This window comes from Salvia miltiorrhiza, chromosome 1 (genome assembly GCF_028751815.1).
Source record: "Salvia miltiorrhiza cultivar Shanhuang (shh) chromosome 1, IMPLAD_Smil_shh, whole genome shotgun sequence".
Classification (NCBI taxonomy): Eukaryota; Viridiplantae; Streptophyta; class Magnoliopsida; order Lamiales; family Lamiaceae; genus Salvia; species Salvia miltiorrhiza.
Genome location: NC_080387.1, coordinates 58,345,207 through 58,362,995, shown reverse-complemented (window position 1 = coordinate 58,362,995; position 17,789 = coordinate 58,345,207). Strand labels below are relative to the sequence as shown.

Here is a 17,789-nt window from a genome sequence, read left to right as displayed (position 1 = left end):
AATGTCTTAAAATTATAGGAGAATCCTATTGTCCCGTAGTTCAACTTTTAAATATAATTGAATTTGTCTCTAGATTCTCAGGTGACGTCTAAAATTGCACTCTAATTACAAAAAAGATGGTAATTTTTTTGGGCTACATCTAAACCCAAATCGAAATAATTTTCAATTTGAAAATTCAACCCAAATTAAACTGAATTGTTCTTCCAAATCAAACCAAAATAATAAGTTTGATTTGATTTGATTTGATTTAATTTTTCAGATTAGATTTTGAATTGCTCACCCCTAAATGGAATTATTTAAACCTTTTAACTCCTAAATCTTCATTGATCAATTTAACTTCAACGATGGTTCGCATTATAATAGAACAGTAGAAAGCACCACTACTGGTTCGGTGTGATTTTCGCTTAACTTTCTTCAGCAATGGCCACTTGTGTCGTTGATATATCACATTTTACAAACCCTGTATCCATTAGATCAAAATCAAGTTGCCATCAATCACAATTGCGTGGTCAAATTCGATAATTGATCAAGTCCCATTCCACTTATATCTCAAATCGTCTTACCATTTCCTTCAAGTTTCAAAATCCTATATCCATTTATTTTCTACATCATCGTGCAAAGAGATCGAGACCATTTAAGTTCCCTTCAAGGAAAGATAAGAGATGAGATTTGATGATTGAACATATACTGTAGAGTTTCAAGCCACTCAGCCATCTGAAGTATAGAATAGTCATCTTCACATTAAACACATTGACAGATCAGATACGAATACCAAAACCCGTCTTTGGTGATTTAATAAGCTTTGCATCATTTCTTGAGGTGGGGAAAACAAGTGAAGAGGTCAGCTTTCGGATGCTTTGCTTCAGCATGCTCCTTGCATTTCACCTCCGACGTAGTGCAAATAAATGATTGCATGCAAACCTTGCACTGCAAACAAGATTCAAACCAGTATAGATTAGAAAACACGGTTGCGACTTAATACCAGCGTGCAGCAAATAAGGCATGATAGGATACAACACTATCTTTTTCAAAATAAGGACAATAAGTCTGGGAGATGAGGCCGCACATCTGCAACCCTTCTAGTTACGCTCGTTCTTTTTTCTTGGACACACACTTCTGATTTTCAAACTTTGTTTGAGATATTAACATATTTCAGTGGATCCCTAAGAGTTCTTTTATGTGATCAATACAGAATGTGAAGCACCATATTAGCATACATAGAAAAAATTTATCGTCAACATAAATTTTCAATAAGAAAGTGACTTACATGATTCGTACTTATGATGTAGCAACAAACCACATAAGATATCTCATTCAAAATGAAAGATCAGCCTGATAATATCTGACCCACAAACATATTTCTCATTGATACATATAAATTAATTCATTTCCGCACCAAATTCCACGTACACAACTCTCTAATGATTGTTTATTATCCCTCAAGAGAGAATTATATGTTCCCTAGGTAAAGTAGTCAAGACATGGTGAAGAGCACACTTGGTGTTTCTATGTTTAGTGTTCACATTATAAATGGGTAACGCAAATCGCCATCAATCATGTCATCTCCATGACCACCAAGTCCAAACAAAAGCTATGCGATCAGAAGCAGCACCATTCCAAATGCACAGAATACTGATTCCTTCCATTAATCAACTCATGGGGCGTTTCACTATTCAGGATTGAGTATTTATATTTATCATAAGAAATTCTGCAATCGTAACTCTTTCAACAAGATATGAATCAAGCAAGTTATCTCAAATTGTAGAGATATTTAAGGGTTTTAAGATATCCCAAGTTTCTAACCCATCTTAGTAAGATTAACCTAGACTATATGCGTCTTTCTTACTGTATGTTCTGAATAAAACCTCAACAAAAAGCAGTGAAATCACCACTTCATCTACTTCTTCAAATCACATATTTGATAAAAATCAGATGACGTTTTTTTTTTTTTTTTTAATCTCAACATTCTAAAATCAAACATTCAAACATCTGTTCCTGAAAATCAGAATGAAAGCAAGAACTATCAGCTGAAATAACTCTTTATACTTGCATAAGATCGAACCAAGTGTTTCAAGAGTTGAGATGCTCACTATAACACCAAACACAGGGAAAGAAAGAAAAAAAAGTTCAGAACCTTAAGGGGGAAAAACAAATATTCTGGGAAATGGAAGATTTAAGCTACAAAAATGGGAGATAAACAAAAGAAAACAACACAAAACAGAAGGGGAAAAAAAAAACCTGGATGTTCATGGCCTTCTTGTTGGACTCAAGTTGACTTCCTGCACGAAAACCAAACACGCCTCTTTTATTATATCCATCTAATTACCACAACCTCATACATATCAAACATACAGAAATTCAGTTATAAAATGAAAAATATACCCTTCGCGCCTTTCATTTTTTCTAGGTTCTTTTCCCGAGCCATTTTCGCTTTTTGCGCATTGCCTCCTCCCATTCCTTCTCTCTCTGTGTCTTCTCCCTTAAAGCCTGCGAGGAAAGCCCTAAATTCTGCTAATTGGAAAACCTAATTGAATGAATGTTTGTGTGTGAGAGAAAAGTATAGTGATCTTTGGGGCAGAGAAGGTTGCAGGAAGCACGCGAGAACTCTAAAAGTTGGGAGAAAAGTCAAAATCGAGTGTAAAATCACCCAAATAAGTATTAGTACAAGAAATATGGGCCCACATACAGTTGAATACTGAGTTAATGTTGATCAGTTCACACATCGATTAGTTGGGCCGCCCTTTCATAAATATGAACTCTACTGTCAATTGCAAATTTATTTTCAAAATATTTCTTTGAAAAAAATTCAAAATATTTGTCTTCTTCGCCCTTCATTTCAACCTGCGAGTTATATTCAAATTAGGTCGTTGATAAAACGAAGAAAGAATAACATATTTAGTACTCCATTCGTCCCATTTATCATAACACACTTTTTTTTAAAAAAATTATCTCATTTATAATGATATTTCTAAAAATAATATATGGTCTCTACCCACTCTATACTCGTTAAATACGTAGTACTACTCCCTCCGTCCCAAAATAAGTGACCATTTTCTTTTCGTCACGGAGATTAATAAATTGATTGTTATGATTTAATTGAGTGTGATCCACCAAAATTAATGAGTTAATTAAGACTTCTTCATCCTATCTTCTTCAACCTTTAATCTTCTTCTAACAACTATCTGTTCCAATCTTTTCACTATTTTTAAGTGTGAATACAAGAAATTAGAGTATTATTGTTGTCTTGCTCATCTGAAAAAATAAAAAAAAATTGGGGGAAAAAAAAAAACAAAGAGGGCTAAGGTAAGCAATTGCTGCCTTGCTCATACAGAGGCGCACCTATTTGCCTGCCCCCATTTACACTGGAGACGACAGTCGACAATAAATTCAGACGAGGAAGAAAAAGACCGGCGCGACTCGCCGGATTTTCAGTGTTTGAGGCAATAGTGATCTTACAGAAGAGGGCTAGGCCCTTAGAGACGCCAGAGAGAAGGCGTCTGACGGACCTTAGAGACGGCAATCGAGGGTCGCCGCCAACCGGAACCCTAGGCCCCCTTTATTTATCTCATCATCTCTCTTTCTCTCTTGCCCTAAACAGAAGCTGGCGGTCAAGGGGTGCGGCATCTGTGAGTATATGTTTGTGTCTATGGGAGAGTCCAGAGGGGCGAGAGGCAACGACAACTGTCGACGGAAGTTTTGAAGGGAAAGGCAACGACGTTTTCAATGTGTGTGTGCGCGTGCGCAACGAGAGAGAGAGAGAGGGAGATAGCAGAGGCGAGGGAGAGGGAAGTCAGGGGGCGGGGTGGCGGCCGACACTACTATTGTCCGCCGGAGAAGAAGAGAGAAGGGGAAGGGGCTGCAGCTGGTGAGTGTGTGTTTATTTAAAGAGAGTTTAGGTTTAATTAGAAATTTTAACTAAATTACTAATTAAGCTTAATTAAATACTCTCTTTGTCCCATTGGACTTGTCCCATTCTTTTGGGCACGATTATTAAGAAAAATTAAATTAGTGTAGTAAAAGTGTGTACAAGTGTGGGGCTCATATTGTTTGTAATGTAAAATTATTACTAAAAATAAAAACATGACAAGATTAATGGGACAATCCAAAAAGAAAAACAGGGACAAGAATGAGAGGAGAAATAAATATTTCCATTTTGAGAAAGTGCCACTTTTAGTGGGACAAACAAAAATGAAAAGAGTAATGCTAAACAGTCACATTGTGGCCACCCACAATTTACTTAAATAGAAAATAATTTAATTTATTTAATTTCATTTTTAAAATAAAAATATATTTAGTTATTTTATCATATTCTCTACATTGTAGTTATTTTTTTGTAATTTTTTGATAATTTTCTCCAACCTAAATTATTTAGGAAATTTTTCAAGGCCGGTGGCAATAAAAATTTAAGAAAAATCTGTTCACATATATTTCAGCAAACATAAGTTGACAGCAAGCAATATTCATTTCAGTTAATTATAACCTAAATCGGCGAATGTCTAGTGCAACAGGGAAGTAATTATACCTGAGATACTAATGAAATACATATATAGTTATATTGATTAAAAAGTCAGCACCTAAACTATGTGTATATCAGTCAAAAAGAAATAATACTTGGCTGGAGCAGAGGTGCCGTCTGTGTACGAGATTGCTTATTTGATTATATATTAGATATTTTTTGTAATTATATGTATAAAAAAAACAATGCATGAAAAGGAGTTGGGTTTACAAAAATGCTAAAAAATTATGATTTAATTTATAAATAACTTTAATATTAATAATAAAAACTTATTTGGATTATGAAAGTAGCATCAAATTAGATACTTATGAATTTGTCGATGAGATCTAACTCAAGTTGTAAAGTTGAGACACCGGAAAACTTTTGTATGAGATTTTGAGTTCAATCTCGCTTACATACAATTAATTTCTCATATTTGTGCGATGTAGAGATCTCATCTGTTGCGAACTACTGATTTAATTATATATTAGACGATTCTTTGTAAAAAAAATTAAAAAAAAAACTTATGAATTTGAATGTTGATTCTTAAAACGTCCCCACGGTGAAACTGTAGCGCACAAAACTCTCCCAATATTATTTATGAATAAAGTATAATTATTAGATATGCAAAACACGTTTACTAACATTAGAATGCGACAACTTGGAGGTTGTTTTTACATGAAAATGCGGTGCGGCAACAATTGGAAGCTGCACATACGCATATTGAGGGAATATTGCTTCTTTTCCCCAACCTGAAGGGATATGGATAAGCTCCACCGTCTGTCTACAAATATACACGTCAACGTAACAATTATTACATTCAATAATATACGCCCACGACCATAAATGAATCCAAAAAGTTATTATTCATAAAATATGTTTTAATTTCCCCTTATTCAATTGTTTTATAAAGCTTTGACTACTAAAACGAGCTATAATTAGTTTGAGCATGAATCAAATTGAAATAACGTGCGCCATTCGTTTTTTTATCTAAATCGAACTAGTTAGATCTTATGACGAAACTATACACTTTATCCAATCTCATCTATTTTGTTTCGAACCCAAGATTAAATCGGTATTATACAATGATGACTAATTTGATTTTTTTTTTCTCCTTAAACTGTATGTGAATTACGAAAGGAACTATATGACGTGTTGTTGCTTTTTCCCCTATATATCATAGGGAATACAAATTTTCGTAGTCTACAATTCCACATTACTGTAAGAATATTTATAATAGCTAGCTGGCAGGAAATTTTAAATCTAAATTACATATAGAATACGCTGTTTAGGATTCGATAGTTGCGTGATCCACGAGTCTAGTATTTGCATTGCTTCCGGTTTTGAGAAAATTTCTCAGATTCAACTTTTTATATACGATTAATTAAGCTAATTGTCTGATTATGGCCTCTTGTTTTATCAACACATAATCAGTTTATCATGTTGTCTAAGTTAGTAATCACTTGCATCAGACGTAGCAATTTATGGCCATAAGAGTACAGCAAATTACAACTGTCACGGAATAAATTCTCTAATTTGGGTATTAATCATGTACATCTAATTTACTTCCTCATTTTGTCGATTTTTTTTAACTTCCTCATATGTTCCCTTTTATATATTTATTTATTCTTTGTATTTGTCCCTAAAGAGACACCAAGTGATGCGACCTCTTGTGTGTGTTGGGTATCTTCGCCTTGCCGGGATTACTCCACTTGTTTCCCGAACCTCCGGTCCGTCTCACTTCGTGCTCAGGCACTTCTTCTTCTTCTATTCTTCTCTTCTCAGTTCCTCCTTCCTTCTGTTAGATCTGCACAAAAAAAGGGCAAGCAAGGAGTAACAAGATACAAGAAAGTAAAGAAAAGAAATAAAGAAGTAAAAGTTCAGAGAAGGGGAAAAGGTGTCCTCGGGACACAGGGGGCTCTGATTTTCCCCCTTAAACTCAGCAACCCTTCCGGCAGCTGAATGATCAACGGCGAGGTAAGGACAATGGAGCAGCTTCACAGATCTCAACAGAGCAACCAACAACAGGAGCCAAGGTCAGAACTCCGGCAGCTCAGATCTTCTCAGGTAATCACCAAACAGGGCTCCGATGGTCAGGAAAAACCCGGTGATACCTCCACCCACGTCTGGGAATCCCGTATTATCAAGGAGTTTAACCACAAAGGAATAGCAGAGCCTTTCAGTCCTTGATAATCCGTATTCCCGGCATGAGAAAGCATCAGAGATTTAAAGGAAGGTAGGGAGGTGCTGGACAGCAGTAAGGAGTAGGGAGCAGTAATGGAGATGGAGGAACCGAGGGGATGGGCGGTGGAGCGGCGGAGGAGATGGAGAGTCAGGGAGAGAGAGGGATTAGGGTTTGGGAGAGAGAGCGGCGCTGAGTGAAAGTGAGAGAGAGAGAGAGAAACGGGAATTATATATCCGAGGTGTGAGTGGGCTAGGTTTAGAGAATGGGCTGGGATGAGAGATTGGGCTCGGTTCTGGGCCCTGAAGTTGGCCCAGACCCAAAAAGAAAAAGAAAAGGGAGAAGGGAATGAGAAATGGGCCAACCTCACATATCCACCTTTGGCACATTGATCATTCTGTCACCAGGGAAGGGCCATCAATTGAGTTGGAGTTATCATCATAGCCCAATTTTTACTCTTATCTGCCACAAAGTCAAGACAAGAGAGGGTGAGAGAAATATTAAGCATATTTAACTCAATCTCAAACCACAGAGACCAACCCAGGGTAATCACCAATTTCTCAAACCCAAAGGGTTATCATTGAAGACACAGCATGCACACACAAAAGACATATAAACACAAGCAGAGCACACAGAGCAGACAACAAAAAAGAAAAACAAGCAGAACCAGGCAAGCACATACAAACAGAACAAAGCAACATAAACAGAAGACAAACACAGGACAACAGCAGGCATGCAGAACAGAACACAGCAGGCAGAACAGAGATAACTCACATCATCATGCACACAAGAAAGGCAAAAACAAAGGAGAGACAAGCAGCCACAGAGGCTGAACTTATCACACAAAGTCACAAAGGAATTAACCAGGACCTATATTCAAAGTTTCCAAGCAAGATTCCAGCTTTGCAACTGGAAGACACTTGGTGCCCATATCTGCTGGATTGAATTCAGAGGGAATCTTATCAAGCAAAACATCTCCTTTTTCAACTACATCCCTAATGAAGTGATATTTAACAGCAATATGCTTAGTTCTATCATGGAACACAGGGTTTTTGCATAGTTGAATGGCAGATTGACTATCAGAGAAAACAATGGGTTTATCATCAATATATCTAATTTCAGACAGCAAACCATCAAGCCAAAGAGCTTCTTTCACAGCCTCAGTTGCAGCAATATACTCAGATTCAGTAGTAGACAAGGCAACAACGTTTTGCAATTGAGATTTCCAACTAATGCAGGCATTACACAAAGTGAATACATAAGAAGTAGATGACTTCCTACTATCTATATCATTTGCATAGTTAGAATCAACATATCCAACACATTTAATGCCATCTTGAGCCTTAGCAAAATTCAGACCATAATGCATAGTAGACTTCAAGTATCTGAGCAACCATTTCAAAGCTTCCCAATGAGAAGCACCAGGATTTGCCATATATCTACTTAAACAAGAAACAGCATAAGCAATATCAGGCCTAGTACTAATCATCAAGTACATGACAGAACCTATAGCATTAGCATATGGAATGTTTCTCATTTCTTCAAGTTCAAGATCAGTTTTAGGGCATTGTTTTTTACTTAATTCAAAGTGAGAACCAAGAGGCACAGTTACAGATCTGCAATTTTCCATATTAAATTTCAAAAGAACTTGTTTCACATAATCACTTTGATGCAACAGCAAGGTGGATTTCTCCCTATCTCTTTCTATGCTCATGCCCAAAATTTTCTTGGCATCACCAAGATTTTTCATGTTAAAGTTTTCACACAACTTTCTCTGCACATTCTCAATAGTTTTTAAACATGGACCAAGCAGCAGCATGTCATCAACATAAAGCAGCAAATACACAGAGGGTTCAGAATTGGAGTAATATAGGCAATGATCAAATTGACTTTTAGAAAAGTTCAAGTTCTGCATGCATTTATCAAATTTGAGATTCCATTGTCTTGGAGACTGTTTAAGACCATACAGAGATTTTTTCAGCAAACACACATGATCAGGGAATTCTTTGCTCACAAAACCCTCAGGCTGTTTCATATAAATGTCATTCTCAAGATCACCATGAAGAAAAGCTGTAGTAACATCCATTTGCTTTAGTTCCCAATTAAAATGAGCACACAAAGCAAGCATAATGCGCACAGTGGTGAACTTAACAACAGGTGCAAAAATTTCATTGTAATCTATGCCCTCCTTTTGAGTGAAGCCCTTAGCTACAAGTCTAGCTTTGTACCTAACATGATCCACCTCATTTTTAATCTTGAATAACCATTTACACTCAACAATGGAACAATCAGCAGGTTTAGGAACAAGAATCCATGTAGAGTTATCATGTAAAGAGTTCATCTCAGACTTCATAGCAGTCAACCATTTATCAGAATTCTCAGAGTTAACAGCTTCAGCATATGAGCATGGTTCAGATTGATCCACATTGTTAAACACATTAAAGGCATACAAAGACATGCTGTAGTCATCAAACCTAGCAGGCTGCCTAACATGTCTCCTTTCTCTATCCCTAGTGAGTTGATAATCATTCTCAAGAACTTCATTGTGGATAGGTTGATGCATAATAGGTTCAGGCTCAACATGATCAGGTACAGCAGGTTCATGCACAATAGGTTCAGGCTGAACAACAGGGTCAGGAACAGGAGGGGGTTCAGAGTTTTGCTGTGGTTCCACCTCAAAAGGAACCACAGGTGTGAACATAAATTCATATCTAGTAAGATCATGAGCATTCGAGTTCTCCACCTCACTTGGAGTTGCAGATTGTGAGGATTCAAGTAGACAAGGAAAATTCAATTCATTGAAAGACACATCTCTACTTATACATGTTTTAAATCCAGGAACAGACTTATCCCACAATCTATAACCCTTAACACCCTCAGGATATCCAAGAAAAATGCATTTCTTAGCTCTAGGTTCTAGTTTCCCAACATTCTGATGGACATAGGCAGCACATCCAAACACTTTTAAGTGATTTAAACACACAGGCTTGTCATAGAAAACAGACTCAGGAAGTTTGCCATGCAAGGGAACAGAAGGGGATCTGTTAATCAAATAAACAGCAGTCATAAGAGCTTCACCCCAAAAATGTTTTGAAAGACCAGATGCAACAAGTAGACTTCTAACTCTCTCAAGGAGAGTCCTATTCATCCTTTCAACAACTCCATTCTGCTGTGGAGTGTAAGGGACAGACTTGTGCCTAATGATGCCTAAATCAGAACACCAAGTATCCATGGAATGATTGCAAAATTCAAGACCATTGTCAGTTCTGATGCACTTAATCCTTTTCTTGGTTTGATTTTGAATTTCATTAGCCCATTTTGAAAGTTTTTCAAACACATCAGACTTGTTTTTCATGAGAAATACCCAAGTTTTCCTTGAAAAATCATCTATAACAGATAAGAAGTACATGTTTCCACCATGGGTGGGCACCTTAGCAGGGCCCCAAACATCAGCATGAATGTATTCAAGGATTTCAGAACTGACATGTTTTCTAGGGTAGGGGGTAGTCACAGGAAAAGCAGATTTATGATGTTTACCAAAGATGCAAGGTTCACAGAAAGATATGCCAGACACTTTGTCATTCCCAAAAGACCCAGCTTTTTTCAAAATTTCCATGCCCTTATTACTCATATGACCTAGTCTAGCATGCCAAAGTGCAGACTTATCTTCATGAATCACATTAGCAACATGTAGAGGTACAGACTCAGCACTCACAGCATACAGATTTCCTTTCCTTAGTGCAGAAAAATAAGGCATAGAATCCTTTTTAAACTGGAAGCTTAAGTGATCAACAGAACCAGTTATCATGCTATCAGTAATTTGAGAAACTGACAACAGACTGAATTTCAAGTTTGGCACAAATCTGACTTCAGTTAGAGTGAGAAACTTTCCATTTTCAAATTTTAAACAGACATCACCTTTTCCCATGATTTCACAGTTCTGCCCATCAGCCAAAGCAACATGTCCAGATTTAACAGGTTGGAGATTATGAATCATATGCTCAAATGGGGTAACATGGAAAGTGCAACCAGAATCAATGAGCCATTCACTGGAACTCATAGTTTTTGAAATAGCATTGGAGTAGCTGATGAACTGAAAATCATAATCATGCATCATGTACACACCATCTTCTTCATACACATTATTAGCATTCTGATTAGATTCTTCTGGGACATATTCCTTTTTCTTCTTAGGAAGTTTGCATCTGTTTATAAAATGTCCAGGTTTTCCACAATTCCAGCAAACTTTCCTAGGTTTTTGGTCAGAGTACTGATTTTGACCTCTATTTTCACCATTCTGATTATCAGATCTCATGTCCTTGGGTTTTTCAAAATTCTTACCCCTATTGAAGTTCTGGGGTTGATTTTTATTAACATACAGAATCTCACCATGCAAAGGTTTTGATTTTATCAATTTTAGCTCACTCTCCTTAGACTTAAGCCCATTAATGATCATATCACATGTGACTTTAGCACCACCATATTTTAGAGCAGATTTCACCTCAACAAATGATTCAGGTATGGAGTTTAACAAAATCTGGGGTGCATATTTTTCAATTGAGTCATCTCCAGCAAGCTTTAAGTCATGAAGCAGTTTATTGAAAATTTCCATATTTGTGTCAACATCTTTAGAGGAATCCATTTGGAAAGACATAAACTGATTTTGTAAAGACCAAGTGGATACTTCAGATGGTGCAGCATAAATGGAGTTTAGTTCATCCCATAGTTCTTTAGCACATGCATGGTGTGACACTTTCCTTACAACAGAACTGCTTAAATTCAACAGAATTGTTGCCCTAGCATTATCATTCATGTCATGCAATTTTTCATCAGTGACAGTTTTATCAATTTTAGTTAATAAAGCCTTATTAACCTTCTCCTTAACAAGAATGCATTCTATTTTGGTTTTCCAGTCCTGAAAATCATCCCGGCCATTGAATGGCACCAAATGCATGTTGTTCATGATGAATGCAGATGAAAACAAGGAAGATCACTCAAGCACAGAGCAAGAGACACCACAGTAAAGGCCACCAAGACCTTAAAGAGGAAACAAAATGGAGTTCAGGAGCAGGGAAGAGCCCAGATCTCAGCACAGATAGATCTGTGGAGCAAGGATTCACACTGGTCCCTCCAAAAGTTCCAACAGGACTTAACAAAGTCCAGAAACTCTCAATCTGAGGGAGTTTTCAAGGTATTCAACCTTTAAGAGAACAAGAATACAGAGAGAAAACAGAGAGCACAGCAGAAGTTACAAGTGTTCTACTGTAAGCCTCGTATCAGTCAAGCTATCCAGGCTACCACGCACGAGAAGACACTTTAAAGTGAATTCAGACGGACTGGACCGTAAGCTTAGACCAACGGTGAGCGTTTGAATGCTCTTGAGGTTACAGGAGAAAAACGCAGGAACACAAACAAAAACAGCAAGCGGAAGCAAACAAGAGAGCAGGATCGCAAGATACCAACAAAGAAAAGAAAAACAGCACCTTGACCAAGCCTAGATCTAGGAGCTAGGGTTTCAGCCGATTTACCCGAGCCAGACTCTTCAGGAGGAAGAGCTGGACTTACCCTTCTCCTTGCTCGTCGGGAGCGAAATGGCGCAGCCAAAGGGCGGCGGGGTGAGAGGGATGTGTTCGGAGGGAGCCCCGGCAAGGTCCCCGTGGCTCTGATACCATTGTTGGGTATCTTCGCCTTGCCGGGATTACTCCACTTGTTTCCCGAACCTCCGGTCCGTCTCACTTCGTGCTCAGGCACTTCTTCTTCTTCTATTCTTCTCTTCTCAGTTCCTCCTTCCTTCTGTTAGATCTGCACAAAAAAAGGGCAAGCAAGGAGTAACAAGATACAAGAAAGTAAAGAAAAGAAATAAAGAAGTAAAAGTTCAGAGAAGGGGAAAAGGTGTCCTCGGGACACAGGGGGCTCTGATTTTCCCCCTTAAACTCAGCAACCCTTCCGGCAGCTGAATGATCAACGGCGAGGTAAGGACAATGGAGCAGCTTCACAGATCTCAACAGAGCAACCAACAACAGGAGCCAAGGTCAGAACTCCGGCAGCTCAGATCTTCTCAGGTAATCACCAAACAGGGCTCCGATGGTCAGGAAAAACCCGGTGATACCTCCACCCACGTCTGGGAATCCCGTATTATCAAGGAGTTTAACCACAAAGGAATAGCAGAGCCTTTCAGTCCTTGATAATCCGTATTCCCGGCATGAGAAAGCATCAGAGATTTAAAGGGAGGTAGGGAGGTGCTGGACAGCAGTAAGGAGTAGGGAGCAGTAATGGAGATGGAGGAACCGAGGGGATGGGCGGTGGAGCGGCGGAGGAGATGGAGAGTCAGGGAGAGAGAGGGATTAGGGTTTGGGAGAGAGAGCGGCGCTGAGTGAAAGTGAGAGAGAGAGAGAGAAACGGGAATTATATATCCGAGGTGTGAGTGGGCTAGGTTTAGAGAATGGGCTGGGATGAGAGATTGGGCTCGGTTCTGGGCCCTGAAGTTGGCCCAGACCCAAAAAGAAAAAGAAAAGGGAGAAGGGAATGAGAAATGGGCCAACCTCACAGTGTGTGAACAGTGAGGTCCCCAACTCCAAGTAAAAAAAAAATATTCTTTGTATTTATATTTTCATGTGTTTTGGAGTAGCTGTGCCTGTGTTCATTTGACTATAGGGAGAAACACGAGGATATCAATTTTTGGGGGCATTTTATTTCATATGCTCATTTTATTTATACAGAATATTACATTGGTTTATTAATATGTTTATCTTTTTTTTATATATATATAAATGTGATCATAGAATTATTTTGTACATGGATTTTCCCATTAAAATACAATATATCTCAAAAGAAGATTCAAAATTAAAAAACCATAAAGTAAACTATATATGTTGATAAATTTTAAATTAACAATGAAATGCTTTTCTTTCTTCTTCTTTTTTTGGGAGATTAATCGGATGCTCGAATGTTGATTAAATTATGCGATGGCGTTCATCGTTGATATTGAATTGAATTGAATTTGATTGATATTAAATTTTAAAATTGTAAAGTTATTTTATAAAATGCATTCGTTAGCAATGAAGCCTGAGATGTAAATTGTAGTAATGAACTCTAAAACAAATTTTATTTGACAAATGAAAAAAATGTAGAATTCGGGTGCTTGGACCCAGCTTCTCTAAGCGCCTCCATTGTGGGTAGTTGCATTAGTATTTTTTAGAGAATCGCACGGGTATTTTTGTTAATTTTCGATTAATTATATAGTTTTTTGTAATTGTCAATAATTTGAAATGTTTTTATTATTTTTCAAATAATTCATATAGTTTACTGTAATTATTAATAGATGAGTGTATTTTTTTTAAATGACCAATAAGTAAGATTATGACTATAATTTTTTCTATTAAATATTTTTCTTGATAATATAATTAAATTATTTAATTGTGAAAATATAATTACGATAATGTTGTGCATTGGGCCGAGGAGGAAAGAGCAGTGTAGGCGGCCGCATGTGATTCTAACCACATGTGTGAGATAGACAACATTGGATGGGCCCTACTTGAGCTTTAGCCCCCACCAAATAGGTTAGCGAGGGGGCCCACCTGAGAAAAAGAAACCCACGAAAGAAAGAAAAAGGCAAAGAATATGCTTTGCTCTGCTCTGCAAACATCCTTCCTTGAAATTTAAATAATGCACAAAACAGTAGTAAATTATGAAAGTTAAAATGCTTTTAGTAGTTTAGTATCGGTTGCTATGATATGAATGCTTCTTGTTACGATAGTCCATCGTTATCTTTATGCCCTTTTGGTGTCATTCTTTGAAACTTTCACGAGTTTTTCGTGCCCATCTTTCCTTTTTCTTTTTCTCCCTCTTCTGACAATCTTTAGAGAGAGAGATTGATCAGCAGCGGAGCATGGATTTTTTGCAAGAACCGACTTTTACTGCTTTTCTAGCTCTGGTTTTATCTTTTCTTGTTGCAAAGATTGTTGCTTTTGTTGTTTCTAACTCAGCTCCTGATGCTGATTCTGTTGTTAGTGAAGGTGTAGTGAAAGAGGTGAGTTTGGAGAGGGAATTGGCGGTCAGGAGCGGGAAGGGGGAAAAGAGAGTGAAGTTTATGGATGATGTTGTGATCAGAAGGATTGATCGTTATGAGGGGTCTGAAAATCTTGTGTTGTTGGATGATGTTGAGGAGAAGAGCGTAGATGAAAGTTCTGGACAAATGGTTGATCAATTTGGAGGTGATGGAGATTATGGAGTGAGAAAGAGTGAAGAAGAATGTTATGATGAGAGAGAGATGGATGATGCCGAAGTTGGAGGGAGTGGAAAAACTGAAATGCTGTTTGAGGAAGAGGCTGGTGGTGATAGGGATGGTGTTGGTAGTGAGAATGTGGAAGCTTTGGTGACTAGTGGGGTGAAAAGTGTGAGTGATGAGAGAGAAGGGAATGAGGAGATGGTTGCAGGGGATGTGGTGTTGGAGGAGGAGAAGATGAGAGATGAGAGTGATGATGATTGGGAGGGAGTGGAGAGGAGTGAGTTGGAGAAATGCTTTGCAGAAGCCGTTAACTATGTGGAGTGTGGAGGGAAGGGGAAAGAGGTTGATCGTTTGGTGAGATTGGGGAGTGATGTTCAGATGCAGCTCTATGGGCTGCATAAGATTGCACTCGAGGGGCCTTGCCTCGAGCCACAGCCAATGGCGCTCATGGTTTCTTCTCGTACGAAATGGTACTTCATCTTTATATGGATCTTATTTTTCTGATATAAGTTATGTGTGTATATGCATCCATGTTATTTGGCGTTTTTGGTTTTGCATAGTGAAACATGTGTATAATTCTTGCAATGTTTAGCAGCCTTTAAGTAATGATCCATATTTGGAACTATGCTAGAAGTTTGTAGAATTGACTGGCCTTCATGTACTAACAACTATTCATGAACTCGTTAGAACATTGACAAATATTGTGTGGCATTGCTATCTAGTGCTCTCTTGTTATGTGAATGATCATTGAGCATTGTACTGCTCTGATAAGTCGTGGAATTCCAATTTCTTTAGATTAGTAACGCCTCGCTTACATTGACATAGTAAGTACCTAAGAGCAGTGGAGATAGGTTTTCCAGTGGGAGGGGATTGAGTATATGTATATGTATCACTTCAAAACATATTACTATGAAACCAAAAAAAAAAATAATACTCCATTAACGGATAAGTAATGTTAGTGCAGCAAGAACCATAGGGCAATCTTGAATAGCTGTCAGGGTATAGTTTGATTGCTAGTTATATAACAGGGTTGAAAAGCTGCTATATGTGAGTGATGGGGGGCGCTAATTCCATTGTGCAAGGAATGCATGGCAAAGGCTGGGAAGCATGAGCCGGGAGCTGGCTATGGAGCACTATATTCAACTCTTGTCGGAGAATATACCTGAATGGATGCACAACTATTCTGCTGTAAGATTGTCCTTTCTTCCGATATAAAGCACTGCTTGAAACCATATTATGTGCTGATTGATATAATTTACGCGTAACCTTTCCCCCTATATACGTAACTCTTGTTTAGGATGATGAGATTCAGAGAAAGATGGAACCAAAAGATGAAATATCTGTTGCTGAGTGCAAGAGGTTGGTGATACTTAATCTTTTTCCTCTCTTGTTTATTTGTTTGTTTGATATATTTCATTTTAGTTTTTACTTTCAACGCACTAGAGCAGATTCAAGAAGCCCTTAATGCTAGCATTCTTATTCCTACAGGGGATCAGAACCGAGCACCACACATGTCGGTGATTGTAACACTAGCGAGAATTCTATGGATAAGGTGACTACAGCTTACCCTGTAACGACATTGCATCTGAATATCTGGAAACTTTTAGTTTATTTTCTGAGATAATGGGAATGTGGTATCATATTTTTCGGTTTTTCTTAGAAATTATGCTTTTCAGTTTTCAAGCCTCTGAGAGAAGAGAACGTAAGAGAACTCTAGTGCTACTTTTAGATTTCCTTTTGGCCTTATTTTCTGAAGAACTATTTGTTCTTCTAGGATTATCAAAATTCTTGACAGTTTGAAGTAATTTTTCTTTGATATGTATTAGACATAGCGTTGGATTCTTCTTCATAAATTACTTGTATTTGCTGAGAATGTAGGAGAAACACAGTTTGCACCTAACCAAAATGAAAAAATCACATCCAGCTTTCTTGCTAGACTTCAATGTTATGACATTTAAACACAATATATGCGTTCTGGTCTTGTATAATACTCCTTGAACAACGTCTGTTCATCATACGAAAAGCTCGAATATCACAATGCTACAACTTTGTACCAGTAGCATCATGGATTAGACAATTGTGCTGAAGAAGATTCCAACTTACTTTCTTTACAAGTGCCTTATCTTCTCATTAATATTCTGAAGCTCATCACCTAATTTATTTCTTTATTTTTGGCATCTTGTGCTGTAAAATGCAGACTGCGACTTTGACTGTGACTTTGATACCATAGTAGAATAGTTCTCTTGTAAACCTGTAAAATATGAAAAACTTTTTTTTTTTTTTTTCAATTGACTTATTTTTGTTGTGGCAGGTTGATGCTGTATAGCAGCGTGAAGATATTAGTATCACCTCTTTACCAGTTTAGCTTCTGGGCGAAACTGTCATGTAATTTGTCAGTCCCTCTGACCTCTGATATTTCATCTATATCGTTTTTTTTTTATCATTTTTATTTTATAAAACTAGAGTATCTCTTACATGGTATGATTTGCATGTTAACAATAAACAGGGGTTTAAGGATTCAAGATTTACTGGAGGAGCCAAGGTAAGGACATTTTACTGAGTGCCTACTAATTGTTATTACTATTCAGGGTTTGTTGCATGTAAAACTAAAACTTCTCATGTGTTGTATGTAAAAACGATCACCAATATTCATATTTATACTTGTATTTCGTGTTGATATCCATGAATCATTGATAGTATGTTAAATATTTTGCTATACTTTCTTCCATGTAAACACTGTCAATCATCATTGTACAAATCGTGAAAAAAACTTGTATCCCAACTCGCCATTTTAAATGAGTAGAGATAATTGTCATTTAAATCACAAACTTTAATTCATAATTTTAATCTGATGTTCAAAACGTAGCAGATAAGTACTCAAAAAA

At 37.4% G+C, this 17,789-nt stretch overlaps 2 protein-coding genes across 5 annotated transcripts; one reads left to right on the top strand and one right to left on the bottom strand.

Annotated features, from left to right (window-relative positions):
• Nucleotides 1–633: 633 nt before the first annotated feature.
• On the bottom strand, nt 634–2,888 carry LOC130998575 (uncharacterized protein At2g23090-like). The gene is made up of 3 exons (XM_057923993.1): nt 2,383–2,888; nt 2,239–2,279; nt 634–927 (listed from the first exon to the last, which is right to left on the bottom strand). The coding sequence occupies exons 1-3, from the start codon at nt 2,453–2,455 to the stop codon at nt 808–810; spliced, it is 234 nt and encodes a 77-aa protein (XP_057779976.1). The 5' UTR covers nt 2,456–2,888; the 3' UTR covers nt 634–807.
• Nucleotides 2,889–14,276: 11,388 nt separating this feature from the next.
• LOC130998519 (acyl-CoA-binding domain-containing protein 3-like) lies at nt 14,277–17,581 on the top strand. 4 transcript variants are annotated; one of them, XR_009093281.1, is made up of 6 exons: nt 14,277–15,374; nt 15,987–16,092; nt 16,202–16,263; nt 16,393–16,456; nt 17,216–17,289; nt 17,411–17,581. XR_009093281.1 is itself a non-coding variant. In XM_057923942.1 (5 exons), the coding sequence occupies exons 1-5, from the start codon at nt 14,566–14,568 to the stop codon at nt 17,228–17,230; spliced, it is 1,056 nt and encodes a 351-aa protein (XP_057779925.1). In that variant the 5' UTR covers nt 14,277–14,565; the 3' UTR covers nt 17,231–17,581. The 4 variants fall into 4 exon arrangements, 2 of the variants coding, with proteins under 2 accessions (XP_057779925.1, XP_057779929.1); XR_009093282.1 differs by having other exon boundaries at nt 17,216–17,296; XM_057923942.1 differs by having other exon boundaries at nt 17,216–17,581.
• The last annotated feature ends 208 nt before the right edge of the window (nt 17,582–17,789 follow it).

Coding starts and splice junctions, on each gene's coding strand:
- LOC130998575 (XM_057923993.1), bottom strand. CDS start 2,455: ATGGGAGGAGGCAATGCGCAAAAAGCGAAAATGGCTCGGGAAAAGAAC. Junction 2,280..2,382: donor AAAAATGAAAGGCGCGAAGG/GTATATTTTTCA, acceptor GTTTTCGTGCAG/GAAGTCAACTTGAGTCCAAC. Junction 928..2,238: donor AGAAGGCCATGAACATCCAG/GTTTTTTTTTTC, acceptor TCTTGTTTGCAG/TGCAAGGTTTGCATGCAATC.
- LOC130998519 (XM_057923942.1), top strand. CDS start 14,566: ATGGATTTTTTGCAAGAACCGACTTTTACTGCTTTTCTAGCTCTGGTT. Junction 15,375..15,986: donor GTTTCTTCTCGTACGAAATG/GTACTTCATCTT, acceptor CCATTGTGCAAG/GAATGCATGGCAAAGGCTGG. Junction 16,264..16,392: donor TCTGTTGCTGAGTGCAAGAG/GTTGGTGATACT, acceptor TTATTCCTACAG/GGGATCAGAACCGAGCACCA.